We start from the raw sequence: 22,608 nt of genomic DNA, 5'->3' as shown, positions 1-22,608 counted from the left end.
TTATGCATATCTATCAAAAGCAACCAACTCTTTCAAACCCTACACATTTTAGAGAGGTCCTTTGCCATTCAGAGTATTTTGAACATAGCTAGTTCTGAGAATATTACAAGATACTTGAGATTCATTCCCTGGATATCATAACAGATCTGGAATACATAGATGTTTTTAAAAGCTAATTTACTGAAAGCAGATCACAAATTTTAGGTAGAGAAAATACAATAAATTCACATGAAAAATCCACCAACAGCCATATACACACCAATTAGTCCTTACACTTGACTTAGTTGGCATTTCAATGTGATCACCAGCCTTTTTACCATCTCATAATCAAAAGACTGACTAACTGAAAATGTCAGTATTTTATTTTTGATATGAAATGACTTTCCTGTCTCAAGAATTTTTGAAATTTAAATTATTGTTCCAATCCTGAATCAGACCAAAAGGTTGAAATCTTGAAAACATCCACAAACTGACAATCTGAAAAAGTTATCAGATTGGATCAGTTTACATTTTTTGTTTTGATAATTTTGAAATGTTTCGTTTTGGTTTTTGACCTTTTAACTCTTTTTTGCATAATTCAATAAACTAAAATTCTAAATGAAAAGTAATTTCAAACCAAAATTTGAAACTTTTCCTTTAAAATGGGAAATTTTTAATAATTTTGAAATTTTTTTTTTTCAAATTAGGAATTTCATCAATTTCCCACAAACAGTTCTGGCGAACTGACATTTTTCACCAAAAAACAGTTAGTTGGAAAATTCCCAACTAGCTCTAATGATAACCCAGAAAAATATTTATATGGTTATCTGGATAATACCTAAACTTAAACATACTGCAGCCTGGAGCTCTATTTTTTCAGAGAGTGCCTGAACATCAACAAAACTCAAAACATTGAATGGTGGAGTACTGCTTATGTCTGCGTGTTTACAACACTTCGAATTATAACCATATGGCATTTGCACTGCACTGACTTGCACATATTTTTCTAAATAATCCTATCGCAAATGTTGTCCCATATATTTACAGGACTGTTTTAATTTCAGGTAGCAGAGAAGCAGCATTCACATATGCCATCATTGCCGCTGGAGTAGCCCATGCGATCACTGCTGCCTGTACCCAGGGAAACCTAAGTGACTGTGGTTGTGATAAAGAAAACAGGGACAGTACCATAAAGATGAAGGATGGAAATGGGGAGGCTGTTCTGCTGACATCAGATACGGAATAGGATTCGCCAAAGTGTTTGTGGATGCAAGGGAGATTAAACAGAACGCAAGGACTCTCATGAACTTGCACAACAACGAGGCGGGGCGTAAGGTAGGTATCTCTCTGCTCTCCACCATCATATGACAATTCCTTGTCTAGAATCAGAGGCCTGATTACAACACATACAGCACAATGTTCAGAACTAAATGTGCTTTAAGGCTAATGCCATTTTACAGTAGCCAATAGGCACTTTTGTAAGCTACTCAAACTTGTGGACGATCCATCTGTCAAATATTTGTCTAAATGTTACTCTTTCCAGTCATAAAGCAGAAAATGCAAACAAACAGTTTAGCTGGGAAGTCAAATGGTGCTTAAGGTAGAAAGCTTGCCTGCTACTGTGTGGCTGAATCTGCTTCTCTTCAGGTTCAGACATGAACTTCTGATCATTCTTTTGAAAAGGGATCACTTTCAACCCAACTGTCTAAATCTTGCTCTTTGTGTGGGGACTATAGCTAAAGGGGGAAAAAAAACAACTTGAGTGAAGTGGAACTAAGAGACCACAAACTGACTCATTTTAATACAACATAATATATACACACATAAGGCAGGGTTATCATTTTAAATGGAGAGCTCCCCCACCATTCCTTAGAACTAGGCAGCTTAAAGCACATTCATGCAGAAACAGTGTTTGAACTCTTGTCTTCCTGGCAGCTTTAAACATGTACATTTTATGTGGAATCTACACAACAATTCTGGGAATCTTGACATCTCTTGGTTTTGCTTCCTTTGCAATATACAGTACTGCAGTGTATTCAGATTTTCTATTGTTGTGCGGCAAAGACGGAGGCCCTGGCACTCCTGTCCAGCAGAGTTGTGCTCAGCACAGGACTGGTGAAGAGGGTAACCAGTGTGCTCCTTAGATTCTCATGAGCTGGTTTGGTCCCCAGGGTGTATGAGAGCAGCCTCAGAGCACTCTAACTTGTGCTAGCTAGAAATTGCCCAATGTGGGTCTTTACACTAGCTAGTGGCACAAAGGGGCCAGGATCTCTGGCCCATAGGACATTAAATTACAATGCGCGAGTGTGGCCCTGCTCTGAAAAGCAACTATGTAAATACACCTTCTTATTGAACAGATCTGCTCCCTGTGGTTGAGACTCCTCTCTGATGACTTTAGTGGTCAGTGATTTTTTTACTGCTTTTTTACTACCGTTAAGTATTACAGAGCAAGAGAGCTAAGGACAGTGAGTTGGATTCTGTTCCTTCAGGTGCATCATCAACAGAATGGTTCCCCAAATAATGGACTCAGTGACACCTGTGCAGCCCCATGGCCTTTGCTTGGTTTGCACAGTGTAACTGAATGGAACTCAGCAAACAGTTCTGTTATTGATACACAGTTACTTTCCAGAGTAGAAGGGCTCTTCAACATAGTAATTCACTGTCCTACAGCCCCATCCTGGCCCCTGCTCCAGCCCCTTGAGTTAAAATAATTCCCCATGCTTTCTTAGCTCTTTATTTCACTTTCTCCACTGTTGGCACTTCAATGGAATTTTTCAGCCAGCCCGTAAGCGGTGGCTTTGTCTTTCTCTTTGTCTTGGTGTGATTTAGCATGGATTTGAGTAGCTTGAAGGAGGAAAGTGGATTGAAGACACTAATATTTCTGTTGCAGTAACATAATTACGGCTCTGAGAGATCACAAGACCACAGCATTTGGGCCTTGAGAAGGAACGACTGTTTCTGTCACAAGCAACAGCATAGCCTTCCTCAGACTTATTCCCGTTGAAAGCTAGAGAGGTTATGTTAACATTTCTTTTTTCAGTGTTCCAGATGCCTGGGTCTGGCACTCCAGTGCAGAGATGATCTCTCAGAACACTAAGTTGTTACCACAACAGAAATATTAATGTTTTCTGAACTTAGAGAGTAACTGTTCAAAGAGCTTGATTTTAACAATCCCTGCACTAGACTCTGAGACTCAGCATCTTGGCTGCTAGGCTCTTTACAGCAGATGAAGTTAGCATAGCCAGTTTATATTCCAACAGCTTTTTAACATGTAGGTTACGTTTACTCTGTGTACATCAGTGTAACTCCACTGAAGTCAATGATAACAGAGGAATTGGACCATATATGCGGATTTCCACCTTTTTTGTTGTATCTTGCAAGAGCTGGTTCTTGGAGAGGCTCATTTACACGTAATGGTTGCAGCTCAGGGCTCGCAGAAAAAAAAAGCTTAAAATGGCTTTCTGAAATCTGGCTGACTGTTAGCTTGTTGGCACTGGGGATTTTTTAGGAAGCATCACTAATGCACAGCTGAAGGATGGGGCAAAAGCATCCCAAACATTGCATATTATAGTTACAGGGCCCAGGTTTTCAGAATTATATAGACAAAATGTATTAAGTATCAGAGGGGTAGCCGTGTTAGTCTGGATCTGTAAAAATTGATAAAGAGTCCTGTGGCACCTTTAGACTAACAGAAGTATTGGAGCATAAGCTTTCGTGGATGAATACATGCATCTGATGAAGTGGGTATTCACCCACGAAAGCTTATGCTCCAATACTTCTGTTAGTCTATAAGGTGCCACAGGACTCTTTGTTGCTTTTTTAAAATGTATTAGACATCTGGGTCCTGCAATGTGATTTTGGGTCCCACTATAGCTGTATGTATGTTGCTGTGGCAGGGTACAGGGGTTGTAGAAGTCCTGGAGCCAGCCAAGGCAGAAGCACAGTGTAACATGGCAGTCATGCCCTTGCCTCTCTAGGCTGTGAGCTTTGTGTTGTGCCTCTGAGATGTGCAACACACAATGTTCTTCCTGCCTTTGCCACCAATGTGCACACAATCACAATGACTGTATGTCTAATTTGTGTGCACAAGTTTGTGTGTCCTAAAAAAATGGACCCTGGGAAGTTTCACTGTGTTTGTGTTACTATCTGGAAGAGCTATGGTGTGTGCTATGTTTGGCAAACTGCCATGTCTCCAGCAGGCTCAGAATCTAATCTGATATGGAGATATTTGTATACCTGTTACTGAAACCCTCAGAGTGCCGAACTACTGATCTTATTTGAAATCTTTAATGATCTAGTGGGGTGGAGACCAACACAAGCTTGGGAGGGTGTTATTGTATGTCCACAAACCAGTAGAGAATGAAGAGCTAATGACTGTGTTTAGTACAGAAATCAGGCTTTGCTCCCATATACCTGTGAGGGATCACAATGTTTTCATCACCTGTTTCATTCTACAGCAAGCACTACTTGAAGGCTTGCATCAAAGTGGGAGAGATTGCTGATTTTTAAATGCTGAACTTGGACGCAGAGAAAAGATTGGCATGTTGTGTGTCAACAGGCAGCACTCAAGGAATATCTGAGATCCGTATATTTTTGGGGCTCTTTTTCCAAGAGATTCCAAATACTAGGAATAACCTGGTCTACTCTAGGAGACTTACCTACTGCTGACAATAGTTGTCAGCAATTGGTTCTCTGGAACAGCCTATTGATAACAGGTTAATTGCTAGTGCAGACAGGATAAGAGAGTTATCAGCTGGTTTTCAGCAAGCATGATTGAGACTGATTAGTAAGAAGAGTCACGAGAGAAGAACTTTAGTAAGTATAAGTAGGTACTTCACATGTAGTTGTTGATTTTTTACCATGCCATTTTTTGTTTTTTTCTGATTTTAATTTCTCAGCCTCCTTCTCCTGAGAGTGTCCTCACTAGTGTAATAGCTAATGAACTCTGATGCACATAAAGCAGTAACATTCAGACCCAGGATAATATAATGAGTGCCCCATGTAGAATCAATCTGTATAATGTGTTCCTGGTCTCTAATCCCATCTATGCTAGGAAATAGACCCAGTACTGACCATGGCTGTCAGCAACTGGTCTCGTGTATCTACAGTATGTACAAAGGTTTATCTGCCTGAGTGAAGGGATAAACAGTTTTCATTTTGTCTTTCTGGTTTCCTTCTGAACCTGTGCAAGCAAGAAGTTCTCCTAATTTCTTCAACAATTGCTCCTGTAGTGCAGTGCTGGAATTCCCAGAAACTCTCTTTAGGGCACATCTACATTGCAGCTGGAGATATAATTCCCAGCGTGGGTGGACATACACATGCTAGCTTTGCTAGAGCTAGCACTAAACATTGCAGCGTAGCTGCATTGGTACAGGTTAGCCACCTGAGTAAAATCCCCTTCCAGCCCTCCTAATTAAGTAATTGCAAGCTAGCCCATAGCACCACCCAGGATACACTGCTATTTTTAGGGCCACTAGCTCAATCCAAATTAGTGCATGAATAGTACCCAAACTGGGAACATTACAAATTACAATCCTGGGAAGGATTTTGCATGCACCCTGATAAAAGTCCCCCAATCAATGTTAGAAGCTCATAGGTCAATTTGTTCTGGCCTGTCTTGTCTCTGCTAATGATGGTTCCTATAGCTCTGTTCCCATACGGAGACACATCATATCAGGTGAATTAGTATGTCCCGAAATGCTGATTTACCACAGTGAGAAGCAAGAAGCATAGGGAGAATTGTAGGAGAAATCATAACAGCTGCATCAGACAATGGAAATAAAGCTCCTATTAATCTGTAGGCATGATCCTACTACTGATCTGCACTTAGAATTTCCACTAACTGCATAGGAATCCCATACATGGAACAACTGTGGGATTGAATCCTCAGTTAGCAAATTAGACTTCCCACATACAGAGGTACTTAAATGATTGCAGGTAACTCCCACTGCTGAGAGGTAGTTATGGCCCAGGGGGAAAAATACATTTATACCAGTATAACTGCTAAAATAGCAAAGTAGTTATGAAAGGGCCTAGAAATTTTGGTGATTTGACTGAAAGATTTTCATTCTGAGTCAGAGGCAAGGACATTATCAAATTGCTCTCTCTGACATTGCAGTTCTGTGAATGACATCTTGCATCAGAGTTACATCATATTAAATATAATGCCACATTATGAGTCATTGTTATAAATCATGACACAGGCTACATTAGAAGGCTTTTGTAATCCAAGGGCACATCAAAGTGGATTTTTATTTGATGTTTCTCTTTGCAGACACACATAGGTGTGCTAACTTAGTAATTCTATCATGCATTGCAGGGCCGGCTCAGGCTTTTTTGCCATCCCAAGCAGTAAAGGGGGAAAAAAAAAAGTCATGAGCAGCGGCACTTCGGCGGCAGCTCAACCTCGCTGCTTCATTCCTCAGTGGCAATTGGGCGGCGGGTCCTTTGCTCTGAGAGGGACTGAGGGACCCGCCACTGAATTGCTGCCAAAGACCCGGACGTGCTGCCCCTGCCCCATCCCATTGGCCACCCCAAGCCCCTGCTTCATTTGCTGGTGCCTGGGACCGGCCCTGATGCATTGGTAATGCGCCAATTCTTTTTGGGCTCTTGAGTTTAAATATGCATTGTAGAAGAGGTTCAAAGTGAACATAACAGAGGGTACTGTAACTATCAAGCGAAGGATATGAGAAATTATAAGGAGTGCATTCCCAAATTGATCAAGTAACTGAGAATAAATCTACTGTACTATGACTGTCTTATTTTTGGGGAAGAGGGAAGTTGAGATGAAACAGTGGTGCTTAGAAATGAAGGACTAACGGTGTTACCACAAACTTTTGTGTGATGCCTAACCATGACATTCTAGTCCCCTTTCCTGTCCTTGTCCTTTTATTGCCCTAGCAAAGAGTTAAGTTCAGAAATAGGTTTTGATTCCTCAGACATGCTGCCTTGTAACTTTCCCCACCCTCTCTGGTGCTCGTATCAGGATGGCATCACCAGACCCCCTATAGTGAGGTCAAGGAAGTTAACTGCCAATCTCCAGTTAACAGCAGTTTCTCATTCAATCTGAACATATTTTAATTCAGTCCATGCATGTGACGTAACATGGTAACACTGAACATGAAATAATAATGTAAGCTCTTGGGTGTGGGGGACTATTTTTTAATAAAGCACCCAGCCAGGGCCGTTGCAACCATTTAGGCGACCTAGGCTGTCGCCTAGGGCACTAGGATTTAGGGGGTGGCTATTTTCTTCGGCAGTGACCAGATCTCTCGGCCACTCTGGTCGCTGCCGGCATTTAGGTGAGGGAGCGTGGGGCAGGGGGAGTGTGGGGAGGCAGCAAGTAATGGGGGCGGGGCACACAGGGGAACTCCCCGACCCAGCTAAACCCCTGCCTCACTCCTCCCTGAGCATGCTGTGGCTTCTTCACTTCTTCACCTCCCAAGTTTCTGGAACCTAAGCTGCTTGGTGCTGCAAGACTAGGAGGTGGGAGAAGTGAAGCAGTGACGGTGTGCTTGGGTGGAGGCGGAGCAGGGGTGAGCTGGGAGGGGGGTGCCTCAGGGTGGAGGGTAGGTGCTGCCACGGGGGGGCACCTCAGGGCAGAGGGGGGGAGCTGCTGCGGGGAGAGGGGAGCGCCTCAGGGCGGGGCCTCGGGGACGGGGAAGGGCGCAAGTGGAAGTTTCACCTAAGGTGCGAGACATCTTTGCACCGGCCCTGCACCCAGCACACTATTGACACTTAAAACAACAATAAGAAATAGCTTGAAAAAATAATGCTATGAAATTAAAGGCCATGTAGATATTTTAAAATTTCAAATCGATGCATGAGCTTTAAAGGAACTAACAACACTGCCTGGAGCCAGACAAAACGCAGTCAGGCATTGTAAAAGCTACCAAGAGTTCTACCACTATACCCAACCCCCTGCCTGCGCATGCTTGAGGCTTGATTCACCCCTGCTGGTGTGGAATAGGGATGGAATGCAGCTGGCAACATCTTGATCAAATGGAGCAGCTGCACCTGAGGGAGGATATCTCCATTGCTCCCCTTCCAAGAGGGTCCAGCTAGAGGAGGGCAGTTTGAAAATACAATCTGGGTGCCATAGAAGCCCCACCTATGGAGACTAGGGTGACCAGACAGCAAGTGTGAAAAATTGGGACAGGGGGTGGGAGGTAAGGACTATATAAGAAAAGACCCCAAAACTGGGACTGTCCCTATAAAATCAGGACATCTGGTCACCCTAGTGGAGACTGTCAAGGATTTATGCTGGCTGGCTCCAGGCCTTCCGGAAGAATGCATTTGTGGATTGTCTTGCACAGCGACAACCTCTTGTCTCATCAGACTTTCTGTGTTGAGGGACCTACTTCTTGGGCTCTGCCAGCTTGTGTAACGCTGGCAGACGCCAGTCATCAGAGGGACTGAATCTAGGACCTCTGAAGCTCAGCGTATGAGCCTCTGATGCACAAGCTAAAAGCCACGTGGCTCTTAGCCGTGGCTGTAGCAGACTCGTCAATCTCTAGATTGTCTGGGGGCCCCTAGAGTGGAACAGAGCAGCACCATACCAAGTAGGCCTGGGTGACACTTGCCTGAGTAGACCCCAGGGGCAATCAAGCCTGTGGCAATCTCTTGAACAGACTGCCAATCACCTTTATTTGTGTTGCAGCTTTATGTATTTACAGTGTCTGTTAAAGAGAGTGCAGTAATTGTATTATCCTTTAGCAGGGTGAAAAGCCCTCCCTGAGCTAGCCACTTTGGGGCAGAGATGGAGCTAAGGCCCTGCCTGCCCTCCCCACCTCATCAGAGATGGCTGTGTCACAAGAGTGCTGGCAGGGAGCAGTCACAGTACCATGACAGCACGAGAAGTGAGCAAAGGGCAAGGCCGCCCTGGGGTGGGGGTCAAGTGGGGCAATTTGCCCCAGGCCCCACAGGGCCCCCCATGAGATTATAGTATTCTATAGTATTGCAACTTTTTTTATGGAAGGGGCCCCCTGAAATTGCTTTGCCCCAGGCCCCCTGAATCCTCTGGGTGGCCTTGGCAAGGGGAGAATGGCCCTTGTATTGGGAAAAGAGCCTGCCGCATTCTGGCTCTTAGAGAGCTTTGAACAGAGACCAACTGACTAATGTACAATAAGTAAATGTATGTACTTTTGTATTCAAATATCCCAACAGTCAGACTAGCAGGAGTGTCTTAAATGGGTTATACATCAGGATAAATGCTCTACTGTGTCTGGAGCTGCAGAAAATTACCTTAGACTCCAGAGAGTCTAGGACAGTGGTCCCCAATGTTTTCCAGGTGGCAGGCACTGGACAACAAGCCACTGAGGACCATGGCCAGCGGACAGGCATCCGCTGAAATGCTGCTGAGAAATGGCAACATCAAGAGGCATTGCCGCCGAAATGCCGCCAAAGTAGTGTCATCAAGAGGCATTGCCACCGAAAATCAGTGGCATTTTGGTAGCGGCGCCTCTTGGCGATGCTGCTTTTTGGTGGCATTTTGGTGGCCACGTCTCTTGATGATGTCGCTTTTCAGCGGCATTTCGGCAGATGCTAGTCTGCCAGCCAGTACGCAGGCACACATAGATGCCCCGGTGTGCACCATTGTGCCCGCAGGCACTGCGCTGGGGATCACTGGTCTAGGAGACCAACTTATAGTGGAATAATTAAAAACTGGGTAAGGCTGCTCTGTCATTGTAATATCACTTGATTACTGATACCAAAAGTATTGGCAGCCCAGCCATATGTTTCTTGAAGCTCAGAACTTTCTAATGCCCTTTAAAAAGTTACACTAGTTATTTTCTAACTTTACTTAAAAAACCTACTGATCTTTGCTTTTAGAAATGTCCAGTGTTTAACTTTTTGCATGCCCTTTAAATGTCAAGCTAACAATCCACTTTCAGCATTACAGTTAGGCAGTAAATATTAATGGAATAATCACAATTGTTAATTATTCCTGAGTGAAAATAGTTTAAAGTTGTAAATAGTCTCTCAGGAGTTTATTCTCCACCTTCTGTTCAGTTGCTCATATCACTGGGTGTTAGGAACATTTGGAGAGGCAAATATATCCAGAAGAACTGGCTGTGGCACCACACCATTTTAAAAGGGGATGTATCGTAAAAACACCAATGTGCCTGGCTTCTGAGTGTGGAAAGCCACTTAGTCACAGAAATCCCAAAAGTGCCGGTATGTCGTACTGAACTGGTCCAAACTTTTTTTTTTCCAGTTTGCTTCTACAATGAATGGTAAATTATTACTTATTACTTAAATCTGTCATGTAAAACTGTCCCACTAAAGACAATGGCCAAATTCCCATGGATTACAAAGAAGTAGATTGGCCTTAAGCCTCAGAGTCTGACATTGTATTGTACTATAAAACAAAGGATCAGAGTTTGGGTCCTAGCCCCCTGAGGAACAGAGGCTGGGAGCCTTGTGGAGACAGACAGACTACTTCACTGGTTTAACTTCATTGCCTTCATTCCTTTATGAAGAGGGAATGCTTTTCACCTTGGCAATTTTTTCCCTTCCAGGTGGTAGCTGGAGAGATGTTGACAGGCTCCACTAGCAGCTGTATTTAGTCCTTCTGGCCAGAGGAGGTTATTGCAATACTGGAGTCCAAAAATGTGGGGCAGGGTGAGTGAGGATATAGAGGGGGCAGGGATGCAGACAGCTGAAGAAATAAAGGGAATTTCAAAGGAAACTCACCAAAACACAAATGAAATACTTACAGGATAAACTGTTGAAAGTAGCGTGCTGTATTTCACTCAAACCTGTGATCTCAATATATGGAAGCTCTACTGCTAAAACTGCATGTACCATTTTGAAAATACTCTTCTAGGCACCCAAATATCCGTACACATTGGCTTGCTCACTGATTTAACAGTGTGACAAGACAGCTTGGTTCAAGCCAGGGGAAGAACAAACAAAAATCATTGGGGACTTACAGGGCTCATCCAAATGTCCTAGACAAATGCCTTGTTGCAGCCAGAGACCCATAAACAAAGGCAACAAGGCTGCTCCCAGCAAGCTGCTTCCAACTTCCCAATTGGTGTGGTTCCTACGTCCAGCCAAATGTGGAGGAAGAGCACAAGCCAGCCCAATTTAGAGTCCTTTCCTGACAGAGCAGTTTGTTTTTGTGAGGCCTGGACATATCCCACCCCTGCAATCCCTGCACTGTTGTAGACATTCTGCTCAGGGAGAGTGTGTACTTGCTCCTTGACAACCACTGCATGGGGCCTGTACAAACCATCACTACAATGATGCCCTGATTTCATAGTTCCAGGCAATCTACGGGACACAGCAAGTCATTTCTGGCAAGCCCATGCACCACTCCTTTGACATGCAGTTTGTAAGGTAGAATTTTCAAGAAGGCCAAGCATTGAATGCATTGCTCCCAGTGAGGTCAATGGTGAAACTTCCATTCATTTAAAGTAAGATAAATGCGGATCACTTTGGAATCTCCACCCTCCATTTTCCTCTCTTAACGCCCCTCCGCCCCCCGGGTGAATGTTTGCACTACACCTGACAGGCCTATGCACGGTAATTTCCTAGGTGTGAAAAAAATACAGGTCCTGGGCTCTCTCATAGTATTTTGTTTGCATTTGAAGGGATCAAAGATCTATTTTATGGCTTTCCTACTGCTTTTAGATAATAGTCTTAAAACAAGACTAAACTTGACAGACAAGCTCTGCATCTTCTCAACAGCCCAGAGTAAAGATAAAGGGAACATTAATGTTATTCTAAATTATGAGAAGGAATCAGACTGCACAAGAGCTGTAATCCACAAGAATGAATTTTCATTCCACTTGTCCTCCACTTTCAACTCATCAGAAGTTGTGATACATGGTCCTACTTGTATTTTGGCTTTCAACTCCCTCTTATATCTTATGTGGTTGAAAATTGAATTCCTGATTTACACTGAAGATTAGGGAATGATAAATGCTATCACTTACCTGCAGTCGCAATTTTAGAGGATTCTGGCATTATGAGCAAAACAGGCATTTCATGAGGGTGATTACTAGTGCTGACAAAGATAGGTAAGAAAGGGCCAAGTCTTGTTAATAAATAATAAAAACCTTCTCAAGTTCCACATTTAGTATCATGAATTTTTCATAACAGAAACAATTAGAGGGTCACTATAATGATTAATTTGCTTAAATAATACAAAGTCACTGGCTGTGTTGCCAACTTTTCAAGGAAGATGGGAGATGTTTCCAAAGTTAATTCACATTTGCTCTTTGGAAAGTTGGCAGCATAAGTCATTTAGTGACCACTGAGATACAGGACTGTCACAGGGTCTACTCACCGCAGCGGCACCTCCTGCGGGCCATCCTGTGGATTAGCTCTGACAGTTGGTGCACCCTCTTCAGGGGGTACCTCTCCTGTTATCCGCTCACCTTGCAGACCTGCCTCACTCTAGGAACTGCAGCATCCTCTTCATGATTCTCCCTTCTGGGGTTACCTACAGTTCTTCTGTAGCAGTGGTTCCCAAACTTTAACACCCTGTGAACTCCTTTCACTAAAATGTCAAGTCTCACGAATCCCCTCCTAAAAATGAATATTTCCAGGGATTTTCTCATTCGCCTGAGTATAAATTATAAAAGCAGTGATCTTGAAAATATAAAATTTGTTTTTATGACATGCTTATTACACACTATGTATTAAATGTCCTTGGCCTCTGTTTGCCAGAAGCTGGGGAATAAACGAAAGTGGATGGATCACTTCATGGCTACCTGTTCTGTTCATTCCCTCTGGGGCACCTGGCACTGGCCACTGTTGGAAGACAGGATACTGATATAGATGGCCCCTTGGTCTGACCCAGTAGGGCCATTCTTATATTTTTACTTATCATTACAGTATTTTTATTACATTATGAAAATGGCAACACTCTTCCGAGATCTCACTTTCATAGCTTGTATCACTTTGAATAAGCCTGTTATAAGACAAAGCTCCTATGTTTCATCGAGGAGTATCAGATGTGAAACAACATGAAGGTATTTAAGAAGCCAGCTCAAAGAGTTCCTCCTACACAAGCATTCAGGTGTTGAGCAGTCCAGACAAATGACACATGTTACAACAAAGCTTAAACTTGTTCGTCATAATAATTAAGAAAAACAATACTAGCTGCCTATTTAATTTTAAAAACAGCAAAAAATATCCACTTCCCTTTCTTATAAGGAGTCTTGAAGTTTAAATCTCCTCATTGTGATAGATACTTGATTTGATCCTCTTAACTCTTGGAAGTCCAGGGGCTCCAGGCTGCTGGCCCTGTGCTGCCCAGGGTCCCTAGGGACAGCTCTGTCTGCCATTAGGGAATTTTTTCTCGAGAACTCCCTGTAACATTTTGTGAACCCCCAGGGGTTCTCAAACCCCAGTTTGGGAACCACTGTTCTATAGAAATAGTCTCAGGCAGTCTTCTCCTGTGCTGCCCTGATGATGCCACTTGCCCAGTGGCCAGTAGGAGAACCTGGGCCTGCCCTGTACTCTGCGTTCCAATCCAAGGACCCTCAGCTCAGCAGTTCTGGGCTCTATCCTCTCAGCCCTCACTGCGTCTTCTGGACTGCTTCCTACTCTGTCTTGTTCCTCCTTCTCTGAGAGTACCAGCTCTAAACCAACTTCTTCCTCCCTCTTCCAAGGGAGTGACTGCCCTTTTCCCCAGCCACCCTGTCAGTTTTTAGCTCCTGGGGTTTATAGGCCCCATTTATTTCTGTACAGCTGAGCCAGCTCACCATCAATTCCCTGCTCCCTGGCTCTCTCTCCAGGTGCAGCCTGTGGAGTTAATTGGTCTATGTGGCCACTTAAACCTCTTCTAATCCTGTGTGGGGTGGACACTCCATCATAAGTACTGAAGAAGAAATGAAGGATTATTTTAGACATTATATAGTACACTGTTCTATAGGTCTGATCCAGTTCCCACTGAAGTCTATGGAAAGATGCCCTATGACTTCAGTGTGCTTTTGAATAGACCCTCTAAGAGTTGTCAGTGTCTCACTAATATTCCAAAACCAAAGCATTTTGTTTTACACTTGTTTAGAGACAACAGTGTACTTACTTATCACATCGCTTACAAAACCTAAATACTAAAAGCAAAGAAATGGAATGTTTACAGCATCATAAATCTTACCTTATTCACATACTAAAAACCACAAACATATTATTGTGATCAAGATAAAGAAATGCATATTACATTACATCACATCACAACAACCTTAGCTCTGTCCTATGGATGGCAGAGGCTTCTTCTGTATAATTTCTGTTATCTTGATCCTGGTTATGTTGAAATATGTTTTTCTTTGTACTTGTGTTTGGAATTTCCCTGTGTAGGTAGGTGTGTGAGTCAGTGACTTTGTTTGTGTTTTTGAAATTGTTCATTTGCTTACATAAAGGAAAAAGAGCATCATAGGCCAACATTTTCAAAATTGGCACCTAAAGTTAGGCCTCTGAAAGAGCTGGTAAGATTTTCAGAGTTAGGTGCTTAACGTGACTCGACTTCCATTAAATTTCATTGGGAGTTATAGGTATCTAGCACCCCTTAAATTCAAGTCTCTTATTTAGGTATCTAAATATGGATTTGTGCATCTATCCTAGGCATGGTAATATGGATTTTTGGCCATTAAAAATTAAATCAATGGAATAGAAGAGTCTCCAGATTTTAAAGGATTTATTGGTGCTTGTCAAGTTATTAATGTTTTTGCAAGTTATTGACAAGCTAATAACTGTTTGGCTAGGTCCTTCTGGAATGTCATTTTCCACATACCTAAAGAGATGGGTGTTTACACCACACATAACCTACAACACAAATTAGACAAAGGATCCTGTGCAGTCTTGCCTCATGCAGTGCATTCCTGAGAAGATATATTCAGTCACTGTGCATCTACATGAGTTAGATATGTTTAATGCTCCTCCCATCATGGGATGTCAGCAGGAATGGAACCTGGGGCCTTCAGCACAAGTCTCTACAACTTGAGCCAAAGAACTGTTGATGTACTTGACTCTTACCCTATATGTGGGCCAGATACTGTGTTCTGTGTGTGCGACACAATACCCAAAGCTAAGGTATTACATATGCATGCCTATTACTCCAAACATTGGTAAACAGTGCAAGAAAGTTCTAACAAGTTCAGTAACTCAGAAGACAAATACTCATGCTCTCAAAGAGCCTTGCAAAGGTGGGTAAGCATTATAAACCCACTTTTACAGCTGGCCTAAATAAAGATGTTTGAAGCAATGCATGTGAGAGGCACTTGACTTCAATGGAGTTGCACCAGTTTAAACCAGCAGACAGTTTAGCCCAATGAATGTAAGTTTCTCTAAGTAGCCTGTAGTGACAAGGTGGGTGAAGCAATATCTTTTATTGGTTGGTGAGCGTGATGAGCTTTCAAGCTTACACAGATGATCTGAAGAAAGGGTAGGTGAGCCTATCTCTCTAATATCCTGGGATCAGCACAATGGAGACCACAACCCTGCTCTCTGCAAAGCCATGAGCTCTGAGAATGCTTACTGCAACCCATACGTAGAAAGGACTTGGAACTAGCCTTGGCCATTCAGATGGGCTAGAGAGGTTTGATTTAATGAAAAGGAGTGCCCAGAAATCTGGAAGCAAGCAGTTTAAAACACATTCAGTAAAAAACAGCATATCATCTTGGGAAAACAATGGCAAAAGTTTCTTAGATGTCTATCGTGAAAACATGAGAGAGTGACATGCTCTTTAAAGGGCTAACCTGAAGAGTATGTGCTGTGTAAGAGCTTGTGAAGCAGCACAGTCTTTGCACAGCCAGGAAAAGATAAGACCCATATTGCCAGACATAGAGCTGAAGGTGAAATGCCCGTTATATTTTCGAGCATTCTACTAATCAGCACAGAGTAACAGGTACAAGTACTGTTAAATGACTGTGTAGCTAACATTTCCTGGCACTCTACTAATGAGTACAGAGTAATAGGTACATGTACTTTTACATGACTATATAGCTAAACTGGGAATTAATGCCAGAACTATCATTTGTGTTTTCAATAATGATGTATTGAAAACTTGTGCACAAAAGATTTGAGGTTTTAGGAAAATGATCTGAGTAGAAGCATATTCTGGACTTCATTTTAACAACATATTCAGATTTATCATCATTGGGTCATAAATGGTTAAAAGCACTTAACACCTAAACTGATCCAAGGTATATAAAATACCTAATATTCTAGAAAGGGTAGATGAAAATTATATTGAAGTGCTTTCTCCTGTAATGGCTTTAGTAAAATGCTAAGTCACATGTGGCTGCACAGGAGATGCCAGATTTATCAAGACCAGAGCAGTGCCATATGCCAAAAGCAGGGACTGTTGCAAATCTTTAGGAGAACTGGTTAGCCGGTGTCCTGACATTTTTGGAACCTGCAAAGCGCACAAGGGACCAAACTCCTTTAGATTTGGTCCATTGTGGGCATACAGAAAGAAGATGGCAGTGCCCACATTTTCAGAAACTATGATAGATGCGGATCCATTTCCAGTGCTAAAACAGAGCATCTTTTCCACTGCTAGAAGGTGGCAATATTAATGAAATTAGATTTCCCTTAAGCATACTAGTAGGTGAAGCACAATCAAGAGCCTTTAAATATCTGATCATCAATATTCTTATGCAGCTATTTCCATATGGCTTTTCCCTGGAGTGGCTAGCACATTGGCTATATTATGGCATATAAATGATCCAGCATGAAAGTGTTTAAGTTAAGTGATCAACCATATGGATGGCATACTAATGAAGGTGACAATATGGAAATTTATTTGAGAAGTTTGGAATGCATATTAAAAGAACCCAAAAGGTTTGGATTATAGGGTTGTTTTTTTGTTTGTTTTTTTTAAAGGAGAAACATGCCTTTTTTCTAGTCAGGAGACTTAAGATAAATGATGCAAGTAGAAGGATTAAAACCTCCTCCAGAAAAAAAAAGTGGAACAGTTTCCAAAATACCCGGTAACTATGTCTATGCATGCCACAGTAGTCAGATCCCTAGTTAATTGGGTGACACTTTATATTAAGGTTCCTTTTGTAGATGGTTTATACAGGGCTAATAAATGATTATAGATGTGTAAGCATATTACAGGCATGAGTGATATGTATTATAGATAGGTATAAGCACACCACTACAAGATGTAATAAGTAGTTATAAGCCATGATTGCAAGCAATCTATTGTCCTGGTAAACTCTAATTGATTAACCCTTTATTAAAAGATTATTTATAACCCCTTATAAGTGATTTCTAAATGGAACCTTAATATAAAGAGGGGCCATTCATTTTATTGGGAATTTTGCTATCTAACACGTCTACAGTAATAAATAGAGACTGTTAATAAAGAATAGTAACTGGGTTTGGACTGAAGGTAAGGACATTTGAGCACACCAAGAATTATTAATGTACCAAGATGTCAGTACATTTGAATCCCAGATTAGAACTTTTAGCCTGTGGTATCCCACTGCAGGTATAGATGCCATCATACACATAAAATGCTTGTTGGGACCAAGACAAATTAATTAAAGATTCTGTAAGCAAAACCAAGACATTAAACAAACCTTTGTTTAGAAAAAGAATCTCTGGGTATTATTCTTGGAATCAGGAAATTCCAGGTACTTCTGCATGGGAGGAAATTTTCATTGACAGCAGGCCAGAAGCTCCTTGTTAAAATTCTTGACCTGAAGAGGAGTATGCTAATCTTGTAACCTAGCAGCTGCTGAGATAGGCTCTGATGGTAGGATCTTATCTCTGATAGTATAATCTATCTGAAAACATGGAAGTGCTGATGTATTCCAGTTGCAATTAGAGGTGGCAAATCCTTTAAAGCCAAGTCCAATTTTTAGATTTTTTAAATTTTTTTGGAAGAAGTTCCTATTTCTGCAAGAAAGAATGCAGCAGCAACAAACCAGTACTTAAATTAAATTAATTAAAACTGCATATTTCAAGGGTGATGTGAATGTTTTGTATGGTGGAGCACACAGTGTGGAAAGATGAACTCCACAATAGTGACTCTGTATGTTAGGTTTCTGTGCGATGACAATGAGATCCGCAAGTCACATTGTTGGAAGAATTGCATGAAGGCCACACTAGAATAGTAAAAAAGCTAAAGCTGTCATTGGAATTATTTTTTAAAAGCCAAATTTGTATCAAGATATCGAGTTGTGAGTATACAATATGACGTGTCACAACGTGGCCCATAACGTGACTGTTCCTAGGTCCTATCTTTGGAAATATGCTTTGAACCATGACATAGAATTCATGTCAACTTCTAAAGATCAGTAAACTAGCAAGGCTTAAGCCTGACTGAGTATTCTTTCCTAAAGATACTCTTGGAGACTGGGGAGGCAGGGAAAGATGGAGGAGACAGGAAATGGATAAAGGTGTCATTTAAAAGTAATTGGTTCAGGGACTACCTTCTGACTGTAAAGTAATGTTAAGAGTTAAATATATCAGTAATTTACTGTGAAGTATAAAATGTTATTAGCCTCTGAAGCTTAAAAACACTATCTCTATGAATGAAATGTGAAGAAATACTCTGCCTTTTCCGGATTCAGAGGTTTTTATTTCCCTTTATGGGCAAAGCAGAGGCTTGGCAGTCTGTCGGTTTTACCTTTATCAAGACACTGTTAGAGACAGTGCTTCCTGAGAGATCTGGATAGAATGTGAAATCACCTGAAAAGTTTGAATTATAATAAGAAAAAATACACCAACTGCATTTTTTGGATGTATATGCTTTTCACTGTTTTTATATCCAGTAACCGGAGGGTTAATTTTCTCAATGCATGCATGTACTTACATGAGCCTGTATGAGTTATATTGGTTAGACAGGTTTCAGTGGTAGCTGTGTTAGTCAGTATCAGCAAAAAAAAATGAGGAGTCCTTGTGGTACTTTAGAGACTAACACATTTATTTGGGCATAAGCTTTCATGGGCTAGAACCCACTTCATCAGATGTATGAAGTGAAAAATACAGGAGCAGGTATAAATCATAGAATATCAGGTTGGAAGGGACCTCAGGAGATCATCTAGGTCCAACCCCCTGCTCAAAGCAGGGCAAATTTCCGATAAGTTTAATTTATTATTTTTAACCCCAGTTCCCTAAATAGCCCCCTCAAGGACTGAACTCATAACCCTAGGTTTAGTAGGCTACTGCTCAAACCATTGAGCTATTCCTCCCATCTAAATTAACAGGAATTCGAAAATTGGGGAGTGTCTCCACTGATGCAAATTTCCAGGACAGCAGGCGATATTTTTCCTACATACATGAAAGGATTGGGGCTGCTTTACCAAGTCAGTCTACGAGATAATCAATTAACAGCAGGATACCAAGTGAGGAAAGTAACTTTTGAAGTGGTAAGAGAGTGGCCCATACAGATAGTTGAAAAGAAGGTGTAAGTAACAGTAGGGAGAAATTAGAATGGGGGAAATTAAGTTTAGTGTTTTGTAATGACCCAACCACTCCCAGTCTTTATTCAGTCCTAATCGATGGTATCCAGTTTGCAAATTATTGCAGTTCTGCAGCTTCATGTTGGAGTCTGTTTTGAAGTTTTTTTGGTGAAGAGTTGCCACTTGAGGTCTGTTATTGAGTGACCAAGGAAGTTGAAGTGTTCTCCTACTGGTTTTGAATGTTATGATTCCTGCTGTCAGATTTGTGTCCATTTATTCTTTTGCATAGAGACTGTCCGGTTGGGCCAATGTACAGGGCGAGGGCATTGCTGGCACATGCTGCATATCATATTGGTAGCTGGTGCAGTGAACAAGCCCCGGATAGTGTGGCTGATGTGATTAGGTCCTATGGTGGTGTCCCTTGAATAGATAGTGTGACAGATTTGGGCACCACGTGTTTGTAGTAGTGTTTGTTTCCTGGGTTGATGTTGTGGTTGCTGGTGAGTATTTGCTTCAGGTTGGGGGGCCTGTCTGTAAGCGAGGACTGGCCCATCTCTCAAGTTCGGTGAGAGTGAGGGATTGTCCTTCAGGATAGGTTGTAGATCCTGGATACCATCAGATTAGGCCTGAATAAAGACTGGGAGTGGTTGGGTCATTACAAAACCTAAATTTAATTTCCCCAATTCTAATGTATTCCTACTGTTACTCACACCTTCTTGTCAACTGTCCAAAATAGCACAAAAGAGATGTTTTCTGATGAGTTGTCTGGAAACTGGTGAGACTGTTGTTTTGGTTTCTATCACTCTTTGGAAGCCTTTTTCTTGATAACTTAAGCATTGTTGAAGAGATCTAGCTGGGTCACTCATGATTCTTCGATATAGAACACCAGTGTCTCTTAACTCAAAGTACTTGACTCCCAGTGGAGAAAGTTGCAAGGAAGATGGAGTTCAGTGGAAATGAGTCAACAATCTAACACATCACTTTGTAGACATTCACTGCGACAAGAATGGATTCAAGTTGTATCATTTCTTGCTTCCATTACAGTCTTTGCCACAATAATGAGGAATGAATCATTCCCTGCAACAAAGATTGCAGTGACAAATGTCAGTGACAAGTGTCAATGACACAGGAGTATTCCATTCCTAGGACAGTAAGGTTGTAATTAAACCTGAATGAGACAGAACTTTCATACATTCTATTCTCAAACTCATCACTGTAAATTAGTTATATTACAGCACATTTATCCAGAAGTACCCTCAAAGCACTTCATAAATAACATACAGAAACATGTACTATACACTCAGCAACTCTTGAGTGAAAAAGCACAACTATCCTGCCTTATAATGGCAACTCACATACTACTAATAGAAGAGCAAGTCTGAAAGCAAAATGTAGGCTAAAGATTCTCTTTTGGGGCCCACTGGATTTTTGCCTGTACATGGACTGCAGAACTGAGCTCCTAAGGTCAAAGTGTGCACTGAAAAAGTGTCTTTTGCTTTTCTAACATCTTGCAGAGTACAACAGCAGTCAGCTATTTTATAGATGATCTATCTGTGAACATGTAGCAAGGAAGATAGATCAAATGGTAATAAATTGTTATTGTGTATGTCAGGTCTAATTCCAGAAAATCACTTACTGTTGTCTTTCCTTGCAAGTTAATGAAAGTTGCCTCTAGGTTAGGGGAGTTCACCTAATCTGCTATTTTCTTTTCTACAGCCTTTACATCCATCATCTTTTCCTTCATTTTGGCATGAAGATGCCATCCGTTATCTCTTTGGAGATGAAGGTAATGCACAGTAGGGGACAATTCTATATCAACAGGGAGAATGGACTAGATAATATAATATTCACCCCACACCCCAAACACCTCTAATTTCATGACAGAGATCTTTCTCCAATCAGTTTCAACATTAACTTCATGAAGAAGCCAGTACTTTAGGCAACAGGGCTGTTTAACTCATATTGCGATCTATTGTCCTCCACAAGCATTTAGAACTTTGCTTGGACGAGAGTAAGCGACAATCCGAAATAAAACTTTTCCTAGTGTCATTGTCCCATTTCACCCAGGACATCATGCTTCTGGTTGTTTTATAATACATGTAACTATGTGTTGAATCGTTCTATGGTTTGGTTACCTTCCAGTGATTGCTGTTGACAACACTTTTAGTCCATGGCAGAACAGGTAGTTTCCTCCTAATGCAGCATAGAAATCAGATGAAATAAATAATCGATAGTTGCTTTACCCTATTAAAATTAAATAAAAAGCTGGAAAATTTAGATTTTTTTTTTCAAAAGCTGTTTTTCCAAGTACCTTTTAGTTATCTATTTTATATTTCCTATGTGATTACACTTATTTTGCACTTCACTGATCTAACCTAATCTAGATAATGGGTCTTCCTATGGTTATTTTTTTAAAAACAATGGTTGCAATTTAGCATCAACAATGATAGTTATGTTTTCAAACACAATTCCATTTTCTCTGTAAAAATATTTGGATTAGCATTTGCAGTCTATAGATTCTGACATTTAAATGAAACTGGTGCCAGCCTTCAGGGTAGCTGGTCTTGATATTCACCAAGAACAACAGTAACCACTGGTTTGATATAAACAAAATTCAAATTTTCTTTTCTAAAACTACTTGTAAGCGCAGAGATGTTTTATTTGCAACTTTACTTTAAAAGCTTGATTGCCAATAAAGTAATGGGGGATAAGTAATTTGCAATGCATTTCCTGATACAGGAACTCATGTAGTCATACTGGTAGAAAGGCGTGAATGCATAATCATGAATACTTTTGTATGAGTCCAGTGCCAACTGATAGAAGAAAGGGTGATTTAAAATGTTTGGCTTCACATTGCAAGCTTAGTCACTGAGTATGTTTGAAATCAACCTTGAGCCAGGTGACTAAAATCATTTATTCAAAGGTCCTAAACAAGCTGAATTTGTTAGTTTCAATCTATATTTTGGTGGACAATGGGCGGCATCTGAGGTCTCTTCATATGATATCTAAAAGGAAGCTATCCAGGAGACCACCGTGTTATCAAACATGATAGAACTGGGAGAAAGAAGGCAAGTGGAAGTAAGAATCTTAATATACAGTTCTACTCTCAAAAGGGACTCAATATGGAGCATTCTATGTTTATTGTGCCTTGGATTCTATATCAGATTTGCTCAGTTATCAACTACAGGGGTTGCTGAGATAGAAGTAACTGGGGGCATAATATGGCAGGGCGCATCTGGTGAAGGCACCTGAGAATTAG

General features: G+C 41.3%; 1 protein-coding gene across 1 annotated transcript in view; it reads left to right on the top strand.

Annotated features, from left to right (window-relative positions):
- WNT7A (Wnt family member 7A) overlaps positions 1–22,608 on the top strand; it is a 52,919-nt gene that overhangs the window by 17,941 nt on the left and 12,370 nt on the right. The window contains 2 exon segments of the mRNA XM_030568537.1: positions 1,044–1,171; positions 1,174–1,314. Coding sequence (XP_030424397.1) covers positions 1,044–1,171; positions 1,174–1,314 — 269 coding nt within the window.

Source organism: Gopherus evgoodei, chromosome 7 (assembly GCF_007399415.2).
Source record: "Gopherus evgoodei ecotype Sinaloan lineage chromosome 7, rGopEvg1_v1.p, whole genome shotgun sequence".
Lineage (NCBI taxonomy): Eukaryota > Metazoa > Chordata > Testudines > Testudinidae > Gopherus > Gopherus evgoodei.
The sequence above is the reverse complement of the archived record's forward strand: the minus strand, read 5'-3'. Positions and strand labels throughout refer to the sequence as shown.